At 45.8% G+C, this 27,698-nt stretch overlaps 2 protein-coding genes across 2 annotated transcripts in view; both read right to left on the minus strand.

Moving 5' to 3' along the window:
* LOC310668786 (uncharacterized protein) overlaps positions 1–9,579 on the minus strand; it is a gene marked incomplete at its 3' end in the record, with an annotated part of 379,093 nt that extends 369,514 nt beyond the window's left edge. Inside the window, exon 1 of the mRNA XM_083422115.1 lies at positions 9,172–9,579. Within this exon, the coding sequence (XP_083278241.1) occupies positions 9,172–9,400 (229 nt within the window). The 5' untranslated portion in view covers positions 9,401–9,579. The remainder of the gene's footprint in view (positions 1–9,171) is intronic.
* LOC310668761 (uncharacterized protein) overlaps positions 1–27,698 on the minus strand; it is a gene marked incomplete at its 5' end in the record, with an annotated part of 699,427 nt that overhangs the window by 291,195 nt on the left and 380,534 nt on the right. The window lies entirely within an intron of this gene.

Consider the following 27,698-nt stretch of genomic DNA (forward strand, 5'->3'; position numbering starts at 1 on the left):
TTCTCTCCATGAAATTGAATTTCGATTGCCAGATATCTTCCATGATCATCTTTAAAAATAAATTTCGGTGATAGGCTCTCCTTAGCATAAATAACTACTCCTCTTTTTTTTACTTTGTCCGAAGAAATAAACTCTTGTCCCAGTCTCTTGTTAATTAGAACTTTCCTGTGGAGCCTTATCACATGAGTTTCTTGTAAACAAATCAAATCTAATTGTTCCTTTTTTAATATGTGAAAAATCGATTTCCTCTTTCTTGCCGAGTTCAAACCGTTGCAATTCCAACTTAATAGTTGCAGAGACATGATGTGTTTGTTATATTCCTCCAGTTGCTCCCAAGATGTCTTCTTGATCTGTCGGTCCCGGTGGTGTCCTCTTGTCCAAACCGAGAATTGCTTTTGCTCTATCTAATTTTTTCTTCTCCAATGCTTGTTCCAACGGGTTTTGCTCTTTTAGGAGTTCTTTCTGCAGGTCCTCCTCGTAGTCTTTTAGAAATCTGTCTTTCTCCTCCACTGATCTTATTTTTATCTTTCTTCCTTTAATACTAAAGGAAAGGCCTTCAGGGAATTCCCACCTGAAGATAATGTTGTTCCTTCTCAGCTGGGTGACCAGGTCTCTGTAGTTAGACCTGAGTTCCAAAAGATGCTTCGGGATGTCTTTGAATAATTCCACTCTTGTCTTTTTTTAAAAAAATGATATTTTATTAGTTTTACAATCAATAAACACACAATACAAATAAACAGGTACAAAAAAAACAGAAAAAAAGACAAAAGCAATACATACAAACATTACAACAACAAAAGAATACAAAAGAAAAAAAAAGGAAAAGGTTAAAATCAATCATTGTGTCTTTGCATTATTTAGCATTAACCTGGGTCTGCGACTTCCCCAAACCTTCCCACTCTGTATTCCAAATCTTATATTCTAACAGTAAATTCTTTCCCTCTGGCTTGTCTTTAGTTCAACATATTCTTAGTGTCTTAATATAATTACATTTCCATAAATCTTAAAACATTAGTCTTTCTTAGTCCTTAAATTTTTATGCTAATAATCTTTTAGGTTCAATCTGATGTCCTCAAACATTCATTATCTTGTAGTGTTTCTGTAGATAGTCTTTGAACTTCCGCCAGTCTTCCTTCACCGTCTCTTCTCCCTGGTCTCTGATTCTGCCAGTCATTTCTGCTAATTCCATATAGTCAATAACTTTCATCTGCCATTCTTCCAGTGTGGGTAATTCTTGTGTCTTCCAATACTGTGCGATAAGTATTCTTGCTGCTGTTGTGGCGTACATAAAAAATGTCCTGTCCTTCACCTGCACCTGTTGGTTGACCATACCCAGGAGAAAGGCTTCTGGGTTCTTCCGAAATGTGTATTTAAACACTTTTTTCAGTTCATTATAAATCATCTCCCAGAAGGACTTAATCCTTGGGCACGTCCACCAAAGGTGAAAGAAGGTGCCTTCAGATTCTTTACATTTCCAACATTTATTGTCAGGCATATGATAAATTTTTGCTAGCTTGACTGGTGTCATGTACCATCTGTAAATCATTTTCATTATATTCTCTCTTAAGGCATTACTTGCCGTGAACTTTATTCCAGTGGTCCATAACCGTTCCCAGTCAGCAAACATTATATTATGACCAACATCTTGTGCCCATTTAATCATTGCTGATTTCACTTCCTCATCCTGTGTATTCCATTTCAGCAGCAAATTATACATTCTAGACAATGTTTTTGTTTTGGGTTCTAACAATTCTGTTTCTAATTTTGATTTTTCCACCTGGAAGCCAATTTTTCTATCCATTTTAAATGCCTCCATTATTTGATAATAATGAAGCCAATCTCGGACTTTGCTTTTTAATTTGTCGAAACTCTGTAGTTTCAATTTGTCTCCGTCTTGTTCTAAAATCTCCCAATACTTTGGCCAATTGGCCTCCATATTGAGTTTCTTTAAAGCTTTTGCTTCCATTGGAGACAACCACCTTGGAGTTTTGTTTTCCAAAAGATCTTTATATCTAATCCACACATTAAACAATGCTTTCCTGACAATGTGAATTTTGAACATTCTATGCACTTTAACCTTGTCATACCATAGATATGCATGCCAACCAAACGCATTGTTAAAACCTTCTAAATCCAATATATCTGTATTTTCAAGAAGTAGCCATTCTTTCAGCCAGCAGAAAGCTGCTGCTTCATAATAAAGTTTTAAGTCCGGCAGGGCAAAGCCCCCTCTTTCCTTTACATCTGTTAATATTTTAAATTTTATTCTTGGCTTTTTGCCCTGCCAGACAAATCTAGATATGTCTTTCTGCCACTTCTTGAAACAGTCTGTTTTGTCGATAATCTGCAATGTCTGGAATAAAAATAACATTCTTGGCAATACATTCATCTTAATCACAGCAATACGTCCTAAAAGTGAGAGTTTCAAATTAGACCCTATATCTAGATCCCTTTTTATCTCCGTCCAGCATTTCGCATAGTTGTCTTTAAATAAGTTCCCGTTTTTAGCAGTCATAGTAATTCCCAAATATTTAACTTTTTTCACCACTGTCAAACCTGTTTCATTCTGAAACCTTTCATTTTCAATTTCTGTTAGATTTTTTGTCAAAACCTTAGTTTTTGTTTTATTTAATTTAAAACCTGCCAATTGACCAAATTCTTGGATCAGTTCTAAAACCTTATTCACACTAGATTCTGGCTCCTGTAACGTCAAAACCAGGTCATCTGCAAAAGCTCTTAGTTTGTACTGTTTGGCTCCGACCTGTATCCCTCGAATAATTCCACTCTTGTCTGGTTTATTTCCAAAGGTTTTTGAAAGTGCAGTCCCAAAATTTTATCTCTCTCCTCTTTGGATCTGAATGTAATCAAACAGTCTCTTGTCCTAATTTTCCTTCCTCCTTTGCCAAGTCTAAAAGCGCTCAGTATTTTAAATTCTTCTTTCTCCAGATCCAAATTCCAAAAGTTCGCAAACTCCTGTGTAAGAAAGTCACTTAATCTGTCTTTTTCGAGTTCCGGCACAGCCCTGATTCTCAAGTTCGTTTGCTTGTCTTTCAATTCGATCATAGAAAACCTTGATCTATAATCGTCAAGTTGTCTATTAATCGGTGGTATTTTCTCGTCAGTAGCAACCGCAATCTCCTTCGCTTCCTCAGCTGTTTTTCTGGTCTTGGCAGATTCCTCTAATAATTTCTGTATAGATTCTGTATTAGTATTCACTTGTTGGCCCAAATTGTTAATGCTCACTGTATTTTGATTAATACTTACAGTATTTTGGTCTATTTTAGATGATGCTTCTGCAACTCTTTTATTTGTTTCAGCTACCTCTTCTGTCAATTTATTTATTGATTCTTGGATCCTAGCCAACCCTGCGGCTAGAACTCATGGAACTTTGAAGTGTCAGGCATAGCTCTAATGGCTTTAGCCCAAACGTAGCAGAGTTTTCCTGCACAGCAAAGAAGCTAGTTGAGGTGGAAATGACTAGTCAGCTAGACTCAGAATAACTATTTACAGGATTTATTAAAAGGGAAAAGAAACCAGCAAAGTTTCTGCATACAAAACAAAGCAAAATAAATCCTTTCTTTCTCTCTCTCTCTTAACCATACACAGCACTCCTACTCCTAACACACCTAAACCAAAACTGTGCTAGCATTCCTAGATAACAGAGTTGAGTGCTGGTCGTTAACCAATCAGAGTAAGTAGTTTCTAGGTCAAGCAGACCTTGGCTTTCTGCCAAGAGTAAATTGACACTGCCTTGAGTTAATTATGTGAAGCCAGAATCTGTAAGTTTTCATGAGAATCAATTAACAGAAACTGAACAAGAACTTCTTCAGTCGACATACCTTTTGATTTGGGCTGTGCAGGAGCACCTCCTGATGGGCCAGATATAGAAGCTCTCCTCTGTCCACTTCCCGTGTGAAAAGATCTGCCAGACCTTGTAGTTTTTTCCTGAAGCGGCTCTAGTTTCCCTTTCCCATCTGCCATACCACACAAGATAAGAGTTCAAGGTCATTTCCCAGCTGCAGCTAACTTACACAGCTTTAGAAGACAGTGGAAAATTCCTCAGTTAATTTATAACAGTTCCAACGTCCACTAGGGGGACACAATGTTAACAAATTGTTACTTTAGTAGAGACAAAATGTCTCCCTTCTTTTCCTTGCACCCCCTGGTTATTAGCCGGAAACTTTAGTATCCGAGTGGACCCAACAGAAACACAGTAGTAAATTGCAGAGTTATAAGTCAAAAAGTATCTTTCCGTGATCCCTTCCAGAGGCTTTTATTATCTTTTGACAGCTCAGGACCAGGCATCTGAGCGATGTTTCTTGATCATACAAGTCTTTTCAAACAGGCAAAATATCTTTCCGTCTTTCCCCCCCCCCCCTCCTGCTGCCAGAGGGGGGGGAATCCTTCTCTAGACTTTCAGATTTTATCCTTTCAAAGACTTCTTTGAAGGTTTTAGCTTACAAAGTCTTTGCTTTGAACTATTTACAGAGCGGAAGGCTGACTTGCTGTTTAGATCTTACCACTTCGGTTTCCGATTAAATATTTCTTTTGGTTTGAGTCCCATTCAATTCCAAATTTTACAGTCCTTATTTTCTTTAAATTTAGTATTTCCCCTACTCACGGGTACTTCTTTTTGTAATCCAAATTGTCCCAGGAAAAAGCCGGCGCTCTCCGGTAACAGCTGTGCAGCGTTGCTCCAAAGAAGTAGCAATCGAATCTCAGCACCGCGCCACAAACCCCGCCACACTCTGGAGCCCGTACCAGACTCCTAAGACGTTTGGGGGGGGCGCAAAAGGTGCCCGCCGAGTCCCATGGTCGCAGGCTTTCTCCGCCTATGATTTCAGGGGTCCACCGCGTCGCCGTAGCGGCAGAACCCTAACTTCTCCGGAGCTCTCCCTCCGCAGATCAAAGGGATGCCGCCATTACCGATGGCGCTCGACCCGGAAGTTGTTTTGCAGTTGCTATTTCTTGGGTATGAAAGTGGTACGAAAGCCTACAGGTTTGAAGATGATAAAAATCTTTTGAGTTATAGTCGATCAGCCAACTTTAATGAGCAAAGAAATTGGCCCAAGATACATGCAAACCTGCTGCCAGAAAAAGTTTTACTGCCGAGCATACCTGATAAGGCAGCTGAAACAAAGCTAAGAATTGGCAGCTCTCCCAGAGAAACTGAAAGGAAGGAGGTAAAGGTTGAGCATTTTTCTCCAGCTGCTAGCATGGAGCAGGGGGGGAAAGAAAGTGCAACAGGGACAGGAGGAGGTAAATCTCCAGAATCAATTCACCCCAAAAGCAGTCCTGAAGGTAGCCCAGGGGGTGAGATTAATGAACCAAGGAGGTCTGCAAAAAGTAATAAAGGTCACCCTCCAGCCCGTTATGGGTTCCCAGCCACCATAAACCAGGTTTGTGTAACTGAGCCAGAAAACTTTGAAGAAGTGCAAGAGTTACCTACTCTAGAGAAAGAGGTGTGGTTAAAGGCAATGCAGGCAGAGTATAACTCTCTGCTAAACAACAATATGTTTGTACCTACCGAATTGCCTGAAGGTAAAAAGCCCTTAAGCTGTAAGTGGGTTTTTTAAGTGAAAAAGCTGGCTGATGGTAGTTGTCAGAGGAAAGCCAGGTTGGTTGCAAGGGGCTTTACATAAAGGAAATTGATACATTATGATGAAGTGTTTGCCCCAACAGCAAAGGCTGAAACAGTAAAATCAGTTTTAGCAATGGCAAGTCTGAGAGGGTTAAAAGTTAATCATTTTGATGTTGCCTCAGCATATTTAAATGCTCCTATTGACACCGAGGTGTATTTACAGCAAATACCAGGTTATGAGCTAGAAAAAGACAGCATGGTGTGAATACACTCTCTTGCACGATGTAGCTTAATCTGCAAGTACTTGGTTCTTTGCTTGCAACTCTCTGAGTTCAGAAAAGCCAAAAAGGATCTATTGTCTTGATACACTTGTATAGGACATTTCACAGAAACTCTGATGTCCTTAAACAGTTGCACCAACCATTCACAATCCATGAGTGAAAATGACAGAGCATTGAGTTCTGCTTCACAGGAACTTAGGCTTAATGTCGTCTGCTTTTTGCACAGGCAGTCAAACAGACAGTGGTTGTACATGTAGCATACTCCAGAAGTGCTTGTACCATCTGTGGTGTCACTTCCAAAACTTGCATCTGCAAAGATTTCAAGACCTCCAGTCTTCTGACTGGTGAACCTCAGCCTGTAGTGCAAAGTCCCTTTCAAATAGCGGGCTATGCACTTCAGAGCTTTCCAATCCTGAACAGTAGGATTATTAGCTTGTCTGCTAAGAAGGTTAGTGCTTACAGCTATGTCAGGTCTTGAGCATCTAGCAATGAAATTCAACTTGCCTAGAATGCATCTGTACAGCGTTGTGTCAGAAAACGCTTCAGCAGTACTATCTACCTGGTAACCTGTCACCATCGGTGTGTCTGCTGGGTTTGCATCAACCAAATTCAACCTGGTTAATACATCAGCAATTTTCTGTGTTTGGTGTACCAGAAAATTACCTGCTTGGGCCCTCTCCACCTGCAGAGAAAGATAGTTGGATACCTCACCAAGATCCTTCATGTCAAAGTGCTCCTTCAGCTGAGCTAGGGTGCTTTGGTACAAAGCCTGATTCTTCCAGAACATCAGAAGATCATCAACAAAACATAAACAATACAGTTTGTTTTGCCCTTCCTCCTTGACAAACACACATGGATCAGCTTTGCCCTGGTGAAAACCTAGAGAAAGCAATGTCTCAGTGAGTTTTGTGTTCCAACACTTGGCACTCTGCTTGAGACCATATAAGGATTTTCGCAGTTTACAGACCATTCCCTTCTGTATCTGCATTCCATCAGGTGGAAGCATATACAGCTCCTCCCCCAAAACCCCGTACAAAAAAGCTGTATTAATGTCATGATGGGAAACATGCAGTTTCTCCTCTGCAGCAATCTTGAGCATCAGCCGAATGCTCTCATAGTTGACGGTGGGTGAGTAGGTCTCGTGGTAATCCTGTCCTGGTACCTGTGAAAAACCTCTGGTAACCAATCTGGCTTTGTGTCTGACTACCTTGCCATTCTGGTCTGTCTTGGCCTTGAAGACCCATTTGCTGCCAACCAGTCTCATTCCTGGGACTACCGGTACCAGCTCCCAAGTTTGGTTCCTATTCAAGGAATCAACTTCAGCCTTCATGGCATTAAGCCAAGGCTCAGCATCTTTGGAGGTTAATTCCTGAACCTCTTTGAAGCTTGAAGGTTCCCATACCTTCTCTGAGCTACTAAGAACAGCAGTTGCCGTCTTAGCAAACTCATCAGCAAATCTCTTTGGAGGTCTGCCTTTGGTCGCTCTTTCAGATCTGCGTACTAGACGCAAGTCTTCTGGACTCATCTCCTCCTTCTTAGGAGAAAAGTGACCAATGGTGAACAGTGGTTCTTCCAGTCGAGTGTCAGACGCATCAGATGGTCTGACTGAGGCCTTTGCGCTCTTGTAGTCTGCTGTGTCATCACTGTCGCTGACATCAGCAGCAGCGCCGCCCACTGAGCTGGAATCCGAACTCTGATCATCATCATCATCATCCTCAGCTTCCTCTTCTGCCTCAACACCATCTGCTTTTTTCACATCACCTTCATCCTCCTCTGGGTAACTCTGGAAATTTCCCACATTTTCCCCCCACTTAGGATTGCACTCAACACAATTTGTGAACTTAATGGACTTAGAGTCAGTCATCCATACCCTGTATGCACCTTTTTTGTACCCCATGAACAAACCATGTGCCCCACGCTTCCCAAGCTTGTTGCTTTGTGGGGTGTGTACCCACATGTCAGAACCAAAGATTCTCATGTGCTTGACGTAGGGTTTCTTACCAAACATCTTCTCATAGGGGGTACAACCAATAGGTGATGACAGTCTGCGATTATAAGTGTAAACAAACGTGGACAGAGCCTCCCCCCAATACTTATCAGGGAGATTGGCATCATGCAACAAGGTTTTTAGGCCTTGAAGCAAAGTCTGATTTGCTCGCTCCGCAAGTCCATTCATCCATGGTGATCTAGGCGTTGACAAGTCATGCTGGATTCCCTTCTCAGTCAGGAAAGCTTCAAACTGCTGAGAAGTGAATTCCCCGCCTCGATCAGTAAAGAGACAGCCAATACGTTTACTGTGAACATTCTCCAACGAAGCACAGAATGCCTTGAACTTAGGAAATGCTTCTGACTTCTGCTGGAGCGTAAACACATGAATGTACCTGGAAAAAGAATCAATTGGTACCATGAAGTACCTTGCTCCACCCAAAGAGGGTGCAAGTGGACCAACCAGGTCTGCGTGGACTAGCTGGTAGGGTTTGGAAGCCTGCCTGCTAGACTCCTTGCCTTTTGGAGCAACCTTCACCTTGTTCTCTGCACAAGATACACATTTCATGCGAAACTTACAGGGTTTGATGTTCAAACCCTGAACCAATCCAGGCATCTTGGCCAGCGCTTGCCAAGACATGTGACAAAATCTTCGACGTGCCTCGTGAATACATCCTGCATGAAGAACTTTGTTAGTTTGTGCAACACAACAAGAATCAACATTAGACACAGCAGCAGCATTGTCATCATAAGTTATACAGAACAAACCATCTATAAACATTGCATGCAAAATGTCCTCTTTGCCTTTCCTGATGACACAGACACTCCTCTTGAAGGAAATCTCAAAGCCACGCCCAGTCAGCTGTGGGACACTGAGCAAATTGTCTGCAGCACCTGGAACATAAAGTACATCTTTGACGGTAGTGTGCAGACTTGCCAGTTTCACAGTCCCTTCTCCTGCAATTCGCAACGTCTTTCCATCAGCCAGGTGGATCTCACCATCTTGAGGTTTGAAGGAGATAAACAGATGCTTATCTTTTGCCAGATGGTGGGTGCATCCAGAATCTACAATAAACCTGGCCTTGGCCTTTGGAGCAGCTTTTCTGGCAAGCAAAACCTTGTCTTCCATCGGCGTGGGCTTTTGCTGCTTGCCCCCCTGCTCCTGGCCATCAAACTTGCCTTTAGCCTTTGGTGAAGCTGTGCCAGCAAACAAAGCCTTGTTTTCCACTGGCGTGGGCTCTTCACCCCCCCCCCTCTGCTTCTGGCCATCTGCAGGCATCTATCTCTGTTTACTTCTGGCCTTCCGGTATCTGTGAGGATGACCTTGGCTCCCATGAGAAACAGAGCTCTCAGCTGCCGACTCCTTGGCTCCCCCTGGAGGCTGGAATGCTGCCTGGGATGACATCACAGTCAGCTTCCCATGCAGCTTGCAACCGGTGCCCTCAGCATCCCTGCATTCACTCACACTCTGGGAAACAGCCAGGACCTCCAACGCAGTCAAACTCTGGGCTGGGATGATTGGCAGATGGGCTACTTTCAAAGCATTCCACATCTGACGTGCTGTGGTGTTTCCAGCTAGTGTAGCAATTTCCTCCAGAGAGACGGACAAGACTATTACGTCTATGGCCTTTGAATCTTGGGCCCTCCATCTATCTGTCAGAGGAACTGGAGGGGCTTCACACACAGTATGCCACACTCCAAACTGTCGTAGTAGACTTTCACACCATTTTGCCCAGGCCAGGTCTCATAATTGTGCCGATTTAACTTTGGGCACTGAGTGCCATCATCTGAGGCTTGAAAAAACTCCCTTCCTGGGTTTTACTTGACCCGTGAGCCTTTTACACTTCAGAGACTCCTTATCTTGGCTACTCATAAATCTTGAGGCCTGCTTGGCTCGACTCCCAGGCCAATTAGCCGGCCGGAGTTCAAAGAGACTTTGCCGCGGCAACGAAAAGCCTTGACTTTTCCACACATACCTCAGCAATCTGTCGCAGTCTTACTCTCCTGTAAGTGCCGTGAATCTGGGCCCAAAACCTGTTGTTGGGATACTGCCAGGGAGACAAGAGTCCATCATGACCCCACGTCATCTCCGTTGCGATCCATCGACCTTCTGTAGACACGCAGTATCATTCAATTAGCGTCACGAGCTTCCAGAAATAGCTTGCCACATTCCAGAGCTGGTGCACGCTCTTATCAGCAGAATTCACACAGCGAAAGATGCACACAGGAGAGCATTATTTACAATTTTATTCAGCGTTGGTCAGAACAAATAAAACATGACTGCCTGCTTCGGTGTCTCAGGCACAGAGAGAGAAACGAAAGCATAGACACAACAGAAACATCCTGTGAACAGGAAGTACGCAGACTCTGTGACTCACAAAGCCTGCTCCCTTTTAAGGTGGAACGGAAATATCCTAACAGTTAATTCACTGGATAGCCATACGTAACCAATTCTAGAAGCTGAATGGTTTGGTTCTGAAAAATGCGTAAATGTCTATCTAGTGGGTGTCTCAGTCTCCAAACATCTATTAAATTATAATTCTCTATCGTAGAGAAAAAAAGTCCTTGGTAACTTCCCTACTTTTATTTTCTCTTTTTTTCTTGTCCTGTCCATTTCCAATGAAACCACTCCATTCATATCTCCCATAATTATAATTTTTTGGTCCATTAATTCAAATAATTTTTCTTCCAAATCTTTATAGAATTCCATCTTACTTCCATTTGGTGCATAAATTCTGACAATTATCAGCTTTTCGCCTTGCCAGGTGACTTGTAAAACTCATTTCCCAATTTTTTGTTGATTAATACTCTTCCGTGTATACTGGCTACATGAGTCTCTTGTAAACAAATAATGTCCAAATTCTTTTTTAACAAAAATTGTCCAATTCTATTCCTTTTATTTTTATCATTTATGCCATTAACATTCCATGTCCATAATTTCAATGCCATTTTTGCCTCCTTTGTAATAAGTTTGTTAAAATTCTTAAACTTCTTCTTCTCCTCCTCCTCCTCCTCCTCACTTATTAATATATTCTTCTTCTGGAGTCACTGCTGCTGCCTCTTCTCCTTTTCCCAACTCTTTATATCTTCTCAGAAATTTGTGTGTCTCATCCACACTCTTGAATTTAAATTTCTTTTCTTTATAGTAAAATGAAACTCCTACTGGAAATTCCCATTTAAATTCGATTACATTTTTTCTCAAAATCTGAGTTAATGTCTTATATTGGCCGCGTGTTTTAAGCAACCGAAGTGGGACGTCTTTAAATATGGTTGTAAATATTCCATCAATGCATAGTCTTTTTTCTCTATTTTTTTTGCAAAATCATACTTCTCATTTCTCTATCCTTGAATATAATGTAACAGTCTCCTGGGAATTTCTTTGCCTTTGTTGTCCTCGTCTTAATCCTGAATGCATTTTGTATTGTTTTCGCCACATCTTCTACCTCCATATTTAGCCATTGTGCAATCTCTGTTGTTAATTTTTCCAAAATATTTTCTCCTTGCAATTCTGGTACAGATCTCAGCCTCAGATTCCTTTTTCTTTGCCTCAGTTCATTCAAAGCAATTGCATCCCAAAACTCCTCTTGTGTTTTATTAATTTCCGAAACTGCACCCCTAACATTTTCTTCCTCTTTTTTCATGTCTCTTACTTCTTGCTTTGTCCACATCATTCCTTCTTCTAAACTTTGTGTTCTCTTTGTTATTTCCTTCAACCGGCCTTTCAATTCCGAAACTGTTAAATCATACTTTTGGTCCATTTGCTCCAATCTTGTCTCTATATTCTTTTCACTCTGTTTTATATCTTTTTTAATTTCTGCAATCATTTTCAAAATTTCATCTTTATTTTCACTTTCTTGTTTCAATCCTCTCCTCTCTAATGGTGTTCCTCCTTCTCCTGCCTTCTTTTTTTCTGACATTATGCCTAAGTGTTGTTTTTTTCGCCACTAGGTGTCACCCTTCCTTAATGAATAGTCAGCGAAGGTAGAACAGAACCTTTATTTGTCAGAAGTTTTCTTGCCTCTTGAATCCACTATCTCAAAAAAAAAAGAAAAAAAGAAGGAATTTTAAACACTCTTAAAGTCAACCAATTAAAGATTTAAATTAAAAATAAAAATAAAAATTAATTTCTTCTGCCTCTTGTATGGCCAATCCGTTAAAGAAATGAATTCAGCGGAGTTTATAAAATTAAAAGGAAGAAAAGCCCCTTTTCCCCATCAAACAAAGGGGGGGGGGACGAAATATAAAACAAAACACTTATTCGGCTGCTTGTCAGCCTAATTCCACTCGCAATCCAATTTGTTGTTGTTGTTGTTTAGTCGTTTAGTCGTGTCTGACTCTTCGTGACCCCATGGACCAGAGCACTCCAGGCACTCCTGTCTTCTACTGCCTCCTGCAGTTTGGTCAGCCTATGCAATATTTTTCTTTACAGCATTGGACTTTCCTTTCGCTTCCAGGCATATCCGCAACTGAGCGTCCTTTCGGCTTTGGCCCAGCCACTTCATCAGCTCTGAATCTACTTGTACTTGTCCTTCGCTCTTCCTCAGTAGCATGTTGGACGCCTTCCGACCTGAGGGGCTCATCTTCCGGCGTCATAACTTTTATATGCCTGTTGCCTTTGTCCATGGAGTTTTCTTGGCAGGGATACTGGAGTGGCTTGCTGGTTCCTGCTGCAGGTGGATCACGTTTGGTCAAAACTCTCCACTATGACCTGTCCATCTTGGGTGGCCCTGCACGGCATAGCTCATAGCTTCTCTGAGTTATTCAAGCCCCTTCGCCACGGCAAGGCAGTGATCCATGAAGGGGCACGATCCAATTACTCTCCACAAATCCAAAGGGTAGGGGGAAAGGGGAAATGCAGAACCAATAATCCAAAAAACAAAGAGAAGAGAAGTTCAATGGATATATATATATATATATATATATATATAGAAGAAGAAATGGTGAAGGAAGAAGGGGAAATTCAACATAAACACCAGTCCTCCAGCTCCAACAATCCACACAAGAAGAAGAGAGGGGGTGATTCAATGTCCTAATCTCCGCTCCGCTCCTCTTTCATTTAAGAACAAAAAGAAAATAATAAAAAATATCCGAACTTCAATTTAAATCAATTTGGGCTCAGTAGCTTCTCCAGTACTCTGTGGTTTGGTACATTCAAAACTAAAAAGAAAAGCCGCACTTTAAGGTTCTTAATTTTTGTGCAGTTACTAAAAACGAAAGTAAAATTTTCGGAGGTGTCAGAGCTGGCTCCGGGTCCCAGCTCACCAAGGACCAACGCTAGCCGGTAGTACAGTATCAAAGTCTTTATTGAAGAATAGTCTCCATTTACAAATCTCAGCGTCCCAGCTCTACGTCTGAGCTTTAGACCGGCGAAGCTCTATCTGGATCTCCGCCCCCTGTGCACCAGCTTAAAACTCTAATCTTACTCCACCTCCTCCTTCTCTCTCTCTTCCTCTGGGTCTTACTACCCCCCGGGGTCTCTTCCCTCCTGGACTCTTCTGACGCAGAGCTGGACCCCTCTGACTCCTCCCCCTCTCTTCGGCGTGCTTTAGGACCTGGCTCCCTACCCGGGCTGCCCACCTTGCCGCCCTCCTGTACATTTGAACTTGGCGCGCGCGCGCGTTTAACTTTCCTGATGACCGTTTCCTCGCTCCCTGACGAGGGTGTGGCCACTCCTGCTTCACGCTCTCCCTCTGCCTGCGCGCTCCCTGATCCCGATGCCTTGGACTCCTCCCCCCTACTGCACTCTGGGGGGGAAGCTGGTCCGGATTTCCAGCTGTTACTCTCTGAGTCCCCTCTGGCCCCTTCTTCCCGAGGTGTCCCCCTTGCCCTGACCATGGGGGCCCCTTTCTGTGAATCCTCCGAGTCACTGGAGAGACTCAGAGACCTCGGACTACTGTCGCCGCTGACATTTCCTTCCGACTCCTCCCCCTCGCTCTCCGTTTCTTCCCTCTCCTGTGACTCTGCTCCTGAACCCCTGACATCCATCCCCCCCTCGAAGCCCCCCCTTCCCCCCTCCCCTTCCTCCGGCGGGGGTGCTGGGTGCTCCGTCGTTGTGGGGGTGAATGGTGGATACAGTTCGTCCCCCGTGGCGTGCATCCAGTTAGAGAAATCCGGCTCGTCCTCCATGTCTTCGCGGACCTCGTTCTCCTCTGCTTCCATCTCCGTGCCGCCATGCTCGAACCCAACGTCCTCCCCCATCACGTCCATGTCCCTCTCACCCTCGTTCCCCTCTGGGTCCGTTCCCTGCCAAGGGCCCCTCAGCCACCTCTCCTCTCCTCGATTGTCCCACCAAAACGAGCGGTCTGAGGCAAACCCCGAGGGCGAGCCCTCCGGTGAACGTGTTTCTAATGCTGGTTCTTCGTCCGATGTGAATCCCTGGAACGTGCTGGTAGAAAGCGTGGGTGTGAAAAGCCAGTCGTCGAAATACTCGGCTGGCATGGGCCTGTGTGGGAACAAGGCATGAAACTCCTCTTTGAGGAGAGGCTCGTCCAGGGCATAGTCCGGCACCCAACTGTTGGCGCTGGCCGGGGTACCTTCCCTTGCGAGAAAATATTCTACTCCCTCCTCCCCCCATCTCGAGTCCAAAATCTCTGTGACCTGGTTGATGGGTTCTCTTCTTGGCGACTCCCTCCTTGGGGGGGCCTCCCTATACGGGTCTGGTGCCGTGCCCTGCGCCTGAAATCGGTGAGGTGCTTTGTAGGGCGTGAGCACCGACCTATGGAATACTGGGTGCATTCTGGATCCTTCCGGAAGTGTCAACCGGAAGGCCACCGGATTGATCTGTGCTTCAACTCGGTAAGGTCCTAGTTGCTTATGTCCGAGTTTCTTCTTAGCTAAAGATCTGGTCGGCACTGCGTGGGCCGCTAACCACACCCAGTCTCCCACCTGTATGTCTTCACCAACCCTCCTGTGCTTGTCAGCCTGCAGTTTGTATGCGTGCTTTGCAAGCTCTAATTGCCTCCTAAGCTGATCGTGGACTTCCTGCAATTCCGCCGCCAAGACTTCCGCTGCCTGTGGCTCCCCCTCCCCCAGTTTCTCTAATCCCGGGAAGGTTCTGGGATGCCTCCCGTTGTTGGCGAAGAACGGCGTCACCCCTGTGGACACGTGCTTCGTGTTGTTGTAAGCGAACTCAGCGAGCGGCAGGTAGTCCACCCATGTCGTCGGCTGTTGATTTGCATAGCATCTCAGGTACTGCTGCATGATGGCGTTGACGCGCTCCGCTTGTCCGTTGGTCTGCGGGTGTCTCGCCGACGCTAGGTTGATCTTGACGTTCAGGAAACCCATCAGCTTCTGCCAGAAGCTCGAAATGAACTGGCGCCCCCTGTCGGACAAGATAGACCGTGGCAGTCCGTGCACCCTGAAGACGTGGTCTATGAACAGTTTTGCGGTCTGTTCTGCCGTGGCCACCTTCGCGCACGGAATGAAGTGGGCCATTTTAGTGAACATGTCCACCACCACTAGCACTGCCGTTTTACCCCTCGAGCTGGGTAAATCCGTTACAAAGTCCAGTGCCACCCTCTCCCACGGTTCGCTCGGGGTCTGCAGCGGTTCGAGCAGTCCTGCCGGAGGTTTGTGCACTGACTTGGCCCTTTGGCAAGTGTCGCACCTCGAGACGTACTCCGCGACTTCCCCCCTCATCTTGGGCCACCAGAAATCTCTGGCAACGAGTTCCGCCGTCTTCTCCTTGCCGAAGTGCCCGGCGGTTGGCGCGTCGTGCAACTGCTGCAGTACTTTCGCGCGGAGCTCATCTCCCGGTACATAGAGTGCTCCTCTGCGGATGAGCAATCCGTCCCTTATTTGGAACTCGTCGTTTTTCACCGTGCCCTTGCGCACCTCCTCCATCTTGGCTAGAGCGAAGGAGTCCTCCTGCAGTGCTCGACGGACCGCTTCCAGGTCCACGGTTGCGGAAGCGCACGCCCACGCTTTCTGGGCGAAAATGTGCTTGGCCGCTGCTGGCGCCGCTTCTTCGAGGTATTGCGGCTTTCTGGACAGTGCATCTGCCATGATGTTGTTGTCGCCTGGGATGTATTCTATCCTGAAGTCGAAATCCGCAAAGAACTCCGCCCATCTGATGTGCCGCTGGTTCAGGAACCTTGCCGTGCGCCAGTACTCCAAGTTCTTATGATCCGTGCGAACCTGCACAGTGTGTTTGGCCCCGATGAGGAAGTGCCGCCACGCCTTGAATGCTGCATGAATGGCCAGCAACTCCCTGTCCCAGATGGTGTAGTTCTGCTCTGACTTGCTGAGCTTCCTAGAGTAGAAGGCACACGGTCTCCAGTCCCCATGCGGGTCCTCCTGCAACAGTACGGCGCCCACGGCTCTGTCTGAGGCGTCCGTCTCAACCCTCAGCGGTTTGCTGGGATTCACATGCAGTAGCTGCCCTTCGGACGAGAAGAGACGCTTGAGGTTCTGGAAGGACTGCTCCGCTTGCTCCGTCCAGATGAACTTCTTCTTCTTGGAGCTGAGCGTGTCGGTAATGGCCGCTGTCTGCATCGCGAACCCCTTGATGAATTTGCGGTAAAAGTTGGCGAACCCCACAAACCGCTGGACCTCCTTCCGATTGCGCGGGCTCTTCCAATCCAACACCGCGCGAACCTTGGCGCTGTCCATGGCGAGCCCCTTGTCCGACAGCTTGTAGCCCAGGAAATCCACCTCCTTCCTGTCGAACTGGCACTTCTCCAGCTTTGCGTACAGCCGATGCTCCTGCAGTCGCTGCAGAACCTCCTTGACGTCCCCCTCGTGGGTCTCCTCAGATTCTGAGAATATCAGGATGTCGTCCAAGAAGCAGACGCATTTCTTGTAGAGAAGACCCGCCAGGACGTGATGCATGAATGCTTGAAAACAGTGGGCGCCATTTTGTAAACCGAAGGGCATAACTCTATATTCATATGTGCCCAGGGGCGTGAACATGGCAGTCTTCCACTCGTCCCCCTCCCGTATGCGGATCAGGTTGTACGCCCCTCTCAGATCCAACTTTGTAAAAACGCGTCCTTTCCTCACCGTTGCAAGCAGGTCATCTATTTTGGGCATTGGAAAGGCTGTGGGCTTGGTCTTTGAATTTAAGAGCCTGAAATCCACTACAAGTCTTTTTTGGGGCGTGTCCTTTTTCTTCACAAAGAATACAGGACTGCCCCCCGCTGCTTTCGACTCCCGGATGAAACCGCGCTTTAAGTTGAGGTCTATGAACTCCTTGAGCTCCTGCAGCTCGTCTTCAGACATGGAATACAGTTTCCCGGCTGGCAGCGTCGCCCCTGGCAGGAGGTCAATCTGGCAGTCATAGGGCCTGTGGGGAGGCAGCTTGTCTGCTTCCTTCTCGCAGAAAACCTCCAAAAACGCTGCGTACTTGCGTGGCACTGCTTGCAGCGTGCTCAATTGTAGCTGCGTGTCTTCCCCTCCTTCTTCTTGGCTACGAAGAATGCAATGTTCCGCGCAATAGGAGGAACCGAAGGTCAATTGGCGTTGGTACCACGCCAATGCTGGACTGTGCCTGTGCAGCCAACTCATGCCCAAGACTACCGGCGTGCCTGACAGTTTGGTGACGTTGAAGCTGATGACCTCTTGGTGATTTCCAATCCGCATCACCATTGGTTGCGTTTGTTGCACCACTTGCCCCCCTAGCAAGTCCCTGCCATCCACTGTGACAACCTTCAGGGGCAGTGTGGCTGGCAGCAGTGGTATATTGTGCTGCTGAATAAAATCCAGTCCTATAAAGTCGGCGTTGCTGCCGGAGTCAATGGTGATCGGCACTTCCAGAGTGCTTCCGTTGGGCAGTTGGAGAGACGCTGTAAGCTGCACCACTGGTTTGGGTGGGAGGGGGTCTGTGGGCTGCAAAATCCCTGGGGATTGTTTCATTGATTTGTCTGGCTGGACCCCAGTACCTCTTCCTCCAGCCAGACTCTGTCGTTTCCCTGCTGCGTTGCTTCTGTCACTGTTGCTGATGCTGCAGTGTGCTTGTGGAGCCTCTGGGGACACTCTTTCGCCATGTGTTGAGCACTGTCGCAGATGTAGCACTTCCTGTTCCCTCTAGGAGGCTTCGTCTTGACTGCTCCCGGCGTCAGGGCTCTGGTAGCTGACTGAGCCCTGGCACCTCCGAGCTCCATCGGTTCCTCTCCCCCTCCCTGCGAGGGCGTGGACTGCGCACGCGCTGCTTCTTTGGGATAGAAGGGAGGTGCTCTGGCTGGTGCCCTTCCCCAACGTCCTTCTTCTCTGTTGCAAGGACGTTCCTCCAGATGCACCCCGATCTCCAGAGCCCTCTGGACCACTTCCTGGGTGCTCCTTGGCCTCTCCCCCCTTCCAATCTCGGCTTTTACTTCTGTATTCAAGCCCTCCCAAAAGAGATCTCTCACTGGCGCAGAAGCTTTGTCCCATCCCAGTGCATGAACCAGTGCGAAGAAACGCGTATGGTACTGACGCACGCTGGCTTTGCCTTGCTTAAGTCCATGTATGTCTCTCCTGGCAATATCAACGTCTATCTTTGATAAAAAACACGAGTCCATAGCTTTAATGAAAGCCTTCGCGTCTTGGAGCGCCGGATCATTGTCCCTCCATAAATTTCTCAGCCACGTTTTGGCTTCACCATGCAAATGGGATAGGATAAACCCCACTTTCTCTCTTTCATCTCTAAAGTCTTTGTCAAGCAGATCCAGCGCAAACAACAGGTCTGCTCTAAAGTTGGGGTACTGCTGTAAACTCCCGTCAAAATGGGATACAAGGCTGCCTCCCCTCTTTCCCAATCCAATGCCCTCTGCTTTGGATCCAGGTGGCCCCTGTTTGGAAATCACGTCCAATCTTACTTGGAGATCCCGGTAGGCGCTACTCATTTCCTCCTCTCTTTTTCTGGATGCAATTACCTCCGTGCTGAGTCGTGTCACAGCTTCTTGCAGGGCGGATATCTGCTCTTCCGTCGTCATCTTGCCTGAGTTCTGTGAGCTCTTGAAGCACCCCTCCTCTGCCCTCGCTGCGTCAACTCACGTGGCGAGGTTCTTGGTGCCAAAACTTTAAGAATTGAGATAGAGCTTACTGTCAGAGCTGGCTCCGGGTCCCAGCTCACCAAGGACCAACGCTAGCCGGTAGTACAGTATCAAAGTCTTTATTGAAGAATAGTCTCCATTTACAAATCTCAGCGTCCCAGCTCTACGTCTGAGCTTTAGACCGGCGAAGCTCTATCTGGATCTCCGCCCCCTGTGCACCAGCTTAAAACTCTAATCTTACTCCACCTCCTCCTTCTCTCTCTCTTCCTCTGGGTCTTACTACCCCCCGGGGTCTCTTCCCTCCTGGACTCTTCTGACGCAGAGCTGGACCCCTCTGACTCCTCCCCCTCTCTTCGGCGTGCTTTAGGACCTGGCTCCCTACCCGGGCTGCCCACCTTGCCGCCCTCCTGTACATTTGAACTTGGCGCGCGCGCGCGTTTAACTTTCCTGATGACCGTTTCCTCGCTCCCTGACGAGGGTGTGGCCACTCCTGCTTCACGCTCTCCCTCTGCCTGCGCGCTCCCTGATCCCGATGCCTTGGACTCCTCCCCCCTACTGCACTCTGGGGGGGAAGCTGGTCCGGATTTCCAGCTGTTACTCTCTGAGTCCCCTCTGGCCCCTTCTTCCCGAGGTGTCCCCCTTGCCCTGACCATGGGGGCCCCTTTCTGTGAATCCTCCGAGTCACTGGAGAGACTCAGAGACCTCGGACTACTGTCGCCGCTGACATTTCCTTCCGACTCCTCCCCCTCGCTCTCCGTTTCTTCCCTCTCCTGTGACTCTGCTCCTGAACCCCTGACAGGAGGGTTCTCCTCCTGCCGTCCCAAAGATTTGCAGACAGATCAACAATACTCATGGTAAGAGGCTTTCACCTCTTTTAAATCAAATATATACAATCCTCTTTCTTTCAGGACCACTTTCATGCCTGACAATTTCTTTTCCTCTAGGCAAAGTTTCAAAAATCTTCATGGGTGAGCTGTAGAGTTAACCACAAACCTGTTTGCTCCCTATATCCATCTATTTAAAGCCACACCATTCATTTTGGTATCTGCAGGATCCAGACAAATCACATAAACAGACGCTAAAACATTTTTTAACAATGAACTTGGCTTTGTTATAGAACCACAGTTTTAGCATATCTTTTAGCAGATCCTAATTAGCTGTCTTTCAACGCACTGTGCACCTGCCCCCACAGATAACAGATGAGCGCGCCTGCACAGGTGACGGCATTCAGAGGCCAATAAATAAATTGCAGGTCAAAATTATTACAAAGCTTTTCCTCCGAATAAACCCATCTCCTTCACAATACAAAGCCGCCAATATGAAAAGTACCTAAAAACCCACTCAAATGGTATGATTACAGGGGCCGTTTGAGTCTAATAATCCGACTGTAGTTCAGGCATTTTCAACAGCTCATTAAGGGTTCATTAATATATGGGCAAGCTTTTGAATTATAAATAAGCAGATTAGAAACCCGTGGTGTCTGAATTGTATAGTAGTTATCTTGGCTAGGGATGCGGGTGGCGCTGTGGGTTAAACCACAGAGCCTAGGATTTGCTGATCAGAAGGTCGGCAGTTCGAATCCCCATGACAGGGTGAGCTCCCGTTGCTCGGTCCCTGCTCCTGCCAACCTATCAGTTCGAAAGCACGTCAAGGTGCAAGTAGATAAATAGGTACCGCTCCGGCGGGAAGGTAAACGGCATTTCTGTGCGCTGCTCTGGTTCGCCAGAAGTGGCTTAGTCATGCCGGCCACATGACCCAGAAGATGTACGCTGGCTCCCTCAGCCAATAAAGCGAGATGAGCGCCGCAACCCCAGAGTCGGCCACGACTGGACCTAATGGTCAGGGATCCCTTTACCTTTACCCATCTTGGCTAACAGAGTAATATTGCAAGCACAATGAAAGGTTGGCCCAAGAGAGTTCTGCTGGAGATACAGGGCATGGTTTTCTCCATCTTATTTATTAATTTCTTAAAATTGTAAAGTTGGAAGGGACCACAGGTCATCTAGTCCAACCCCCTGCAATGCAGGAATGTTTTGCCCGTTGTGGGGCTCAAATCCACGACTCTGAGAGTCTCATGATCTACCGACTGAGCAATCCCTTTGCCTTGCTTGTTCACCTTGTGAAGTGCATATGTGTTATTTTTCTGAAGTGGTAAATCAAGCATTTTAAGACATGCCCACCACCCACCATATATATGGACCCTGGTGTTCCACAGAAACACTAAAGACTCAACTCAAATATGTAATCACCACCAAATCACCTTCCTAGTTCCATAAGAGCTGTCTGATTGGCAATAAAGATTCCCATTGGGATTCTTCATTTGTGGTTTTTTAAAATAAGGACAGCCACGGACTCATTCCATAGATTTTAAGCTTTCCCGATGGGGAAAAACCTCCAGGCCTCTCTAACTTACTCATTGGACTCTCACCAAAACACACCACTCTCATCAAGCAACTGTTAGGATATTTCCATTCCACCTTAAAAAGGGAGCAGGCTGTTGTGTGTCACAGGCCTGAGTACTTCCTGCTCACAGGAAGTTTCTGTTTTGTATATAGCTTTTGTTTTCAGTCTGTTGCCTCAACACGAAGGCAGGCAGTGATGTTTTTCTTTTGTTCTGACCAACGTTGAGTAAATCTGTATAATATTCTCTCTTGGGTGAATCTTTCGTTGTGGAAACTCTGCGAAAAGGGCGTGCACGAGTCCTGGAATGTGGACAGCTATTTCTGAGGCTTGTGTCGCTGATTGACTGATACTGTTTCCACGGTAGACCGGGAGACGACGTGGAGGCATGATGGCCTATGTCTCCCTGGCAGTATCCCAACAACAGGTTTCGGGCCCAGATTCACAGCACTTACAGGAGAGTAAGACTGCTGAAGACTGCGAGAGGTATGTGGGGAAAAGCAAGACTTTTTTGTTGCCGCGGCAGAGTCTTTGAAATCCAGCAGGCAAATTAGCCTGGGAGACGAGCCAAAAGGCCTCATGATTTATGAGTTGCCAAGATAAGGAGTCTTTGAAGGAAATAAGGCTCACGGCTCGAGTAAAAGCTGGAATGGAGTTTTTACAAGCCTCAGATGGGGTTCCAAAGCTAAATGGCCACAATTATGAGACCTGGGCAAGGTGGTGTGAGGGCCTGTTGTGACAGTTTGGAGTGTGGCATACAGTGTGTGAAGCCCCTCCAGTTCCTCTGACAAATAGATGGAGGGCCGAGGATTCAAGGGCCATAGACGTGATCGTCTTGTCCGTCTCTCTGGAGGAAATTGTAACACTGGCTGGCAACACGACAGCAAGTCAGATGTGGAATGCTTTGAAAGTAGCCCATCTGGCAGCCTTCCCAGCACAGAGTTTGACTGCTTCGGAGGTCCTGGCTGTTTCCCAGATTATGTGTGATTGCAGGGATGCCGAGGGCACCGGTTGCAAACTGCAGGGGGAGCTGACTGTGACGTCATCCCAGGCAGCATTCCAGCCTCCAGGGGGAGCCAAGGAGTCAGCAGCTGAGAGCTCTGTTTCCTATGAGAACCAAGGCCATCGTCTTCGCAGAAGCCGGAAGGCGAGATGTAAACAGAGACAGAAGCCTGCAGGTGGCCAGGAGCAGGGGGGAAACACCAGCCCAAGCCGGTGGAAAACAAGGCTTTGTTTGCTGGCACTGCTTCTCCAAAGGCCAAAGGAAAATTTGTCATCGATTCTGGAGCGACAAGGCACATTACGAAGGATAAACATCTGTTTATCTCCTTCACACCTCAAGGTGGAGAGATTCAACAGGCTGATGGAAAGACGCTGAGAATCGCAGGAGTAGGGACTGTGAAACTGGCAAGTATGCACACAACCATCAAAGACGTACTTTGTGTTCCAGACTCTGCAGAAAATTTGCTCAGCGTCCCACAGCTGACTGGGTGTGGCTTTGAGATTTCCTTCAAGAAGAGCGTCTGTGTCATCAGGAAAGGCAAAGAAGACATTTTGCATGCAAAGTTTATAGATGGCTTGTTCTGTATAACTTATGATGACAATGGTGTTGATGTGTCTAATGTTGAATCTTGTTGTGTTGCACAAACTAAGTTCTTCATGCAGGATGTATTCACGAGGCGCACCGAAGATTTGGTCACATGTCTTGGCAGGCACTGGCCAAGATGCCTGGGTTGGTCCAGGGTTTGAACATCAAGCCCTGTAAGTTTCACATGAAATGTGTATCTTGTGCAGAGAACAAGGTGAAGGCTGCTCCAAAAGGCAAGGAGTCTAGCAGGCAGGCTTCCAAGACCTATCACCTAGTCCACGCAGACCTAGTTGGTCCACTTACGCCCTCTTTGGGTGGAGCAAGGTACTTCATGGTTTTAATTGATTATTTTTCCAGGTACATTCATGTGTTTACGCTCCAGCAGAAGTCAGAAGCATTTCCTAGGTTCAAGGAGTTCTGTGCTTGGTTGGAGAATGCTCACAGTAAACGTATTGGCAGTTTGTTTACTGATCGAGGCGGTGAATTCACTTCTCAGCAGTTTGAAGCTTTCCTGACTGAGAAGGGAATCCAGCACAACCTCTCAACGCCTAGATCTCCATGGATGAATGGACTTTGTGAGCGAGTAAATCAAACATTGCTTCACGGCTTGAAAACCTTGCTGCATGATGCCAATCTTCCAGAGAGTTATTGGGCAGAATCGCTCAGCTGCTTTGTTTATGCGTATAATCGCAGATTGTCATCGCCTATTGGTTGTACTCCATATGAGAAGATGTTTGGTAAGAAGCCTTACATCAAGCACATGAGAATCTTTGGTTCTGACATGTGGGTCCATACCCCACAGAGCAGCAAGCTTGGGAAGCGTGGGGCACATGGTTTGTTCATGGGGTATGAAAAAGATGCATACAGGGTATGGATGACTGACTCTAAGTCCATTAGGTTCACAAAGAGTGTTGAGTACAATCCTAAGTGGGGGGAAAATGTGGGAATTTTCCAGAGTCAATCAGAGGAGGATGAAGATGATGTGAAAGAAGCAGATGATGAAGAGGTAGAAGAGGAAGCTGAGGATGATTATCAGAGTTCGGATTCCAGCTTAGTGGGCGGTGCTGCTGCTGTTGTCAGCGACAGTGATGACACAGCAGACTACAAGAGCGCAAAGGCCTCAATCAGACCATCTGATGCGTCTGACACTGAACTGGAAGAACCACTGTTCACCATTGGCCACTTTTCTCCTAAGAAGGAGGAGATGAGTGCAGAAGACTTGCATCTAGTACGCAGATCTGAAAGGGCCACAAAAGGCAAACCTCCAAAGAGATTTGCTGATTGTAGAGTATGTATTTCTGGAGATGCTGCGTAGACTGTATTTCTGTAATATACTCTACAGCTGATGAGTTTGCTAAGACAGCAACTGCTGTTCTTGGTAGCTCAGAGAAGGTGTGGGAACCTTCACGCTTCAAAGAGGTTCAGGAGTTGACCTCTAAAGATGCTGAGCCTTGGCTTAATGCCATGAAGGCTGAAGTTGATTCCTTGGATAGGAACAAAACATGGGAGCTAGTCCCAGTAGTCCCAGGAATGAGACTGGTTGGCAGCAAATGGGTCTTCAAGGCCAAGACAGACCAGAATGGCAAGGTTGTCAGGCACAAAGCCAGATTGATCGCCAGAGGTTTTTCACAGGTACCAGGACAAGGTTACCACGAGACCTACTCACCCACCGTCAAGTATGAGAACATTCGGCTAATGCTCAAGATTGCTGCAGAGGAGAAACTGCACGTTTCTCATCACGACGTGAACACAGCTTTTTCGTACGGGGTTTTGGGGGAGGAGCTGTATATGCTTCCACCTGATGGAATGCAGATATAGAAGGGAATGGTCTGTAAACTATGGAAATCCTTATATTGTCTCAAGCAGATTGCCAGGTCACAAAACTGACTGAGACATTGCTTTCTCTAGGTTTTCACCAGGGCAAAGCTGATCCATGTGTATTTGTCAATGAGGAGGGGCAAAACAAACTGTATTGTTTATGTGTTGTTGATTATTTGCTTCTGTTTTGGAAGAGTGAGGCTTTGTACCGAAGCACCCTAGCTCAGCTGAAGGAGCACTTTGACATGAAGAATCTTGGTGAGGTATCCAACTATCTTTCTCTGCAGGTGGAGAGGGACCAAGCAGGTAATTTTCTGGTACACCAAACACAGAAAATTGCTGGACTTCCGGGTTAGCGCCTCCAGGCAATGGTGGATTTCCTCTAATCTAGAGGAATCCGCTCCGCGAAAACTAGGGTCTGACCGCCACGGCGAGGCGGAGACCCATTAAAAACCACAGGCGGGAGAAGCCTGTGGACTTGGGATTCGGCTGGCACCTTTTGCGCCTCCCCTACTCGCGGGGAAACCCAGTTTCAGGGATCCAGAGCGACGTGGGGTGAGCGGCGCGGTGCTTCAAATTGATCGCTTTTTTCGTGGAGCGAAGCCGCATTGCTGTTGCTGGAGAGCGCTGACTTTTTCTTGTGGACAATTGGACTTTAAACAACTACTTGTAAGTAGAACGGAAAATTGGATTTTCAAACATCGTAATTTGGCACTGAAACGGGAAGGCTCTAAACAGGAAGTCCGCCTTCCATTTTGTAAATAGATCAAAACAAAGACGTCGCAAGCTAAAGTCTGGGAAAAGCCTTTTGTAAAGGATTAAATTTTCACCATTTAAAATATTAAACCCCCCTTGGAAGCAGGAGAAGAGGGGGAATTTTTTTGGGACTGTTTAAGCCTGCAGGAGAGAGAGTGAGGAGAGAGAAATTACCACCGTTTTGAACCTGGGACCGGGCTGTCAGTAAGATTGACGGTTTGGGAAAATGTATTGACTGTGAATAGAACATATGCTGATAGATAGTTAAATAAGAGATATACATTGTTTCCACTGCTTTCCTCTGCATTTAAAAAGGAGAAAAAAGTAACTGAAAATTGAAAATTAACTTTGTTACTGGATTTGGGTCTAAAAGGACAGATACATAGAAATCGTTTCCTCTAGAGGGAGCCTTTGAAACTGCTGCAGGAGTGAAGGAATTTTCCAGTTAGAATCAAGGACCGTGAGAAATAAAAGTGACCTTGGACAAGAATGTCAAAACAAGAAGCCCTAGTGAATGTATTTTGCAATATAAGTGCCCTACTGGAACAACTTCATGAGAAGACGGATGTGATGGTTAATAAAATTGACAATTTGGGACAAAAAACAACTGATTTTGGACAAAAAGTGAACATTTATACAAAAAATATTCGGGTATTGACTCAGGAACCCATCTCGAAATGGCAAGCTGTGGAGAAGACGATGGAAAAAACTGCTTCTGAATCTCAAGCAATACAAGTGGAGGTCTTGTCTTCACAGAGACAATTTGATGGATATAAGCTGATGCCATGTGTGATTGATTTTGAAAGTCAGATTTGGAGAGACGATGTCCTGCTTGGATCGGAGAAGGAAAGTTGGACAGACTCCCTTATGAAGGGATGCTTTGGACTTTGTGATTCGGATCTGGGCCAGGGGGAAGATTGGAGTTGTGGAGGCCTTCAGCCTCGAAGGGACTTTGGAGCATGTCCTGAAACATCTTTTGGACTTTAGTTTTGACTTTGGAGTATGGGCTGACCTGTCGACAAGGAATAAAGGAACTGTCAAGATGGAAGTAAAGTGTAAGCACAAATTTGAAGAAGACCTGCAGAAGGGACATGGAGAAGAGTTAAGAGCCTCGGATAGAAGATCACCAGGTTGATGGGCTATATAGAACTGATAGAAAGGACTGACAGAATCCGAGACCAGGGAGAAGAGACAGTGGAAGAAGATTGGGACAAAAAATTAAAAATCTATTTAGAGAAATATTGCAAAATTAATGAATGTTAGGAAATGTTGGAATGAAATTACATGACTTTCGTAGAAATATTATAAGGAGTTAAGATAAATAAATTTTAAGGTTTTGATGATAAGATAAGGTTAAAATAAATTAAGATAACTAAATGATAGAAAGCAGTGAAAGACGGAAAGGATTTGCTGATATAATTAATAACTGGAATACAAAAATGGGAGGTGTGAGGAGGTCGAGGAAATAAGTTAATGAAAGATAAGGATAAATACTGCATGTGTTTTTAATTGATTTTGTGGTTTTTTTGTGTTTTGATGTATTGTGGGGTTTTTTTGGTTTCTTTTTATGTATTTTTTATTCTTTTTTTCTCTTTTCTCTTCTTTTCTCTTTTTTGTGTAACCTTTAAACTTCTAATAAATATTTTTTTTTAAAAAAAGGAATTTATATTTAATTCTGGGGTTTTCCCCCTGCCAGATAAATTTAGACAATGCTTTCTGCCATTCTTTGAAACATTTAACATTATCAATAATTGGTAAAGCTTGAAATAAAAACAATATGGATCCATGATTTTTGTGGTGCAGGCTGTGCCCCTGGCTATGATCTGTGATTTGATGGTGAGTTTGGGTTGGCCCAATGCAAAAAGTATGAGGATCCATAAGGAGCCGTGCTTCAAAAACAAATTTTGGGGCTATGGTATGGCCAGGAAGCCATGGATCTGAGGTTTTTGTGGTGCAGGCTGTGCCCATGGCCATGATGTTTGATGTTTGATCTGATGGTGACTTCGGGCTGATCTAGTGCAAAAATCATGAGGATCCACGAGGATCCGTGTTTTTTAACCACATTTTTCCGCCATTGCAGCCCCATGAAACAGTGGATGCGTGATTTTTTTGATGCTGCCTACAGACTAAGACATGGTCTACAGTATCATGGTGGTTTTATTTAATTTGAATGAAAAAAATCATGAATCCGTTTAAAATCAGCTGGATCCACCTTTTACCCGTTTCCTTGCAGACGCAAGGAATGAATTGCATTCCAAGCATAATGTATTGCACATTGCATTGGGGGGGGGGGGTGGACCCAACTTTATATTGTACTT

This window comes from Podarcis tiliguerta (assembly GCF_965153285.1).
Source record: "Podarcis tiliguerta genome assembly, chromosome: W".
Classification (NCBI taxonomy): Eukaryota; Metazoa; Chordata; class Lepidosauria; order Squamata; family Lacertidae; genus Podarcis; species Podarcis tiliguerta.